General features: G+C 38.8%; 1 protein-coding gene across 1 annotated transcript; it reads right to left on the bottom strand.

The window, feature by feature from the left end:
• Positions 1-506: 506 nt before the first annotated feature.
• LOC139850137 (uncharacterized) lies at positions 507-2,291 on the bottom strand. The gene is made up of 2 exons (XM_071839726.1): positions 1,440-2,291; positions 507-1,361 (listed from the first exon to the last, which is right to left on the bottom strand). The coding sequence occupies exons 1-2, from the start codon at positions 2,289-2,291 to the stop codon at positions 507-509; spliced, it is 1,707 nt and encodes a 568-aa protein (XP_071695827.1).
• Positions 2,292-2,594: the final 303 nt, after the last annotated feature.

The following is a 2,594-nucleotide window of genomic DNA, read 5'->3' as shown; positions in this document are numbered from 1 at the left end:
ACACATACCTATCATCCATGGCAGTTAAACACATTTAAAACACAAAGAAGAAGCTAATCATCACTCAAATTGTAAGTGGAGCCAAATTATGTTGAGCATGAGTCTTCACGTTTTCCTTTACCCTTGCCCTTTACCAACCCCTTCGGCTTTACCTTTGTTTTTGAGTTACACTTAGACTTTTGTTTACCTTCAGAAAGATCATAATGTGCGGTGTAAGTTGATCTAGTATGTCCATATTCCAAGCAACGACTGCATTTTCTTTTAGATTTGAAATTGTCTTTGTCCTCTCCTTGGGACTATACGAGCAGTACTCTTCGGTCTACCCGATTGTAGCTTTGTAACCAATGGCGGTAGGACGGTTTGTAGGTTTCCTGGATCTATCCATTCAGAAATATGATCTAGCGGGTTAATATCTTCCATGTATGCCGACTTGTACGTTTCAGTGTGGAAATACTTCTGAACGTGTGTAGTAACGTTACGTAGGACAAAATACCTTGCTACTGCCATTACATGTCCACAGGGTATACCGAAAAACTGCCATTGTTTACATGTGCAAGTTTTATCTTGTAGATTGACTTTACCGCCTTTTTCATATCCAATACCTCAAACTTAACTTGTGATATCGGTTTGACAGTCCAACTAATAGACTTACGATTTCTTTTACCAAGCTTACGCTCTGCATATGGTGTGACAGGGGTTGTTAAACCATCGGCAGTGTTTCGGTGTTCCCAAAACCATTGTTGAACTGAAGCTCTAAAGAATTCAAGAAGCATTGTAATCGGGAGTTTCCTCGCATGAACTGACAGTGCGTTCATTGACTCTGCACTATTAGAAGTTAGGTAAGCATACCGAACACGATCTGCATGATGTCTAGACCATCTGTTGAACCCAACAGTAGTGAGTGTACGTGCACTGTCTGGGATACGTCGTGCTAGTATACCATAGTGGTGATCAAAATCAGATTTTCTATACGCTTTGCACATTTTCCAGTAGTGCCACTCGTAACTTTTAACCCTTTTAGACACACTTTTGAGGTTTCCCAACAAATATCTAGCACATAGTGCATGAAATACTTCTGGAAATACGTTTGATATGCCAGCAGCTATTGCAGGTGCCCTGTCAGATATAATGGTAAGATTAACAATACAACACCCCGAAGACTGTAGAGAGTCTCTTAGATTACCAAAACACCATGTCCAATGATCGGTGGTCTCTCCTGCTCCAATACCGTAGGCTAATGGAAGGATTCCATTGTTAGCATCTATAGCGACAGCAATCAAGTTAGTCCCCAAGTAACGACTTTTTAAATGAGCCCCATCGACTATGATTACTGGTCGTGCATAGTTAACAAACGAACGTGTCTGCATATTAAAGTATTGAAACATTATTTTTAAATACGAGTTGAATTAATAAGTAAATAAAGAAAGCATTAAACATACCGCTGCACCAATGGACATGTAACTCATAACAAATCTGCCTTTGTTGTCCGTTCGAATGTTGGTTACACTACCTGGGTTAGACAATCTAAGATTATATAGATAATTAGGTAGTATTTGAAAGGAATCTTCAAGACTACCCCTCAACATCTCAATTGCGTAACATTTGGCTTTCCATGCTTGGTGGTATGATAGACTTATTTTAAATCGCGCCGAAATATCAGTCCTTATATCATTCGGTCGATAGACACGACCTTCTTGTTTCATCACCTCTTTCAGTATATTACCTAGGACCTTCTTGGTGGCATGCTTATTGTTCGGAAGAATTTGGGTATTTGAGCACGTGTGTAGATCATTCAACTTCTGTACTTGAAAGTTGTTGCTATCTTGTATACACCTAGCAGTAATTTTCCATGAACAATTTGGTGATATGCATGTAGCTGTATACCTTGACTTGTCTGAGTACTTTGGTTTTATCTGGAACCCTTCAGTAACACACTTTGTACGTAATTGCATAAGAAAATCTTCCTTGTTTTCGAAAGTCTGATTCAATTTAACTAGATCTGAGGTTTCATATATTGTCATTGATCTAGGTTTCATTTCGGGTTGGGTGTTCGACAGTAACGGTGGCATGTTCCAAAATATATCATCTGGTTGGGGATTATACTTAATTGGCTGGTCATAAGTTTGTGTTTGGTCGATGTATTCATCTTCGTATTCATCATCACTATCAGGAACATCATCCTCATCAACTATGTAGTTAGAAAAAGGGTGTTTTGTTGGTTTGATTGGATTCACATTTTCCATATCATCATGCTCAGATCCGCTTTGATCAGATGTAGGTAGGTCAACCATGTAATGATCTTCGTTACCTTCAAACGGTGGTTGTTTATCATTCAACAAATTGGTGTATTGTATTTGTTGGTTGATTTCATCTGTGGTGTGAGTTTGTAAGTTGATTTGATTTACAGATTGATTTTGTAGGTTCGAATTATTTGTGTATGGATGTGGTTGGTTGTACTGATCAGTGTATGGGTGGTGTAGGTTGAACTGATTGTTACTTTGGTGTTCTAGGTCGTACTGATTGATGGTTGACTGTTGTAGGTTGAACTGATTGATGGATGACTGTTGTCGGTTGAACTCATTACTGTATGGATG

This window comes from Rutidosis leptorrhynchoides, chromosome 5, assembly GCF_046630445.1.
Source record: "Rutidosis leptorrhynchoides isolate AG116_Rl617_1_P2 chromosome 5, CSIRO_AGI_Rlap_v1, whole genome shotgun sequence".
In the NCBI taxonomy this organism is placed as follows: domain Eukaryota; kingdom Viridiplantae; phylum Streptophyta; class Magnoliopsida; order Asterales; family Asteraceae; genus Rutidosis; species Rutidosis leptorrhynchoides.
This window is presented reverse-complemented; position numbering and strand designations above follow the sequence as displayed.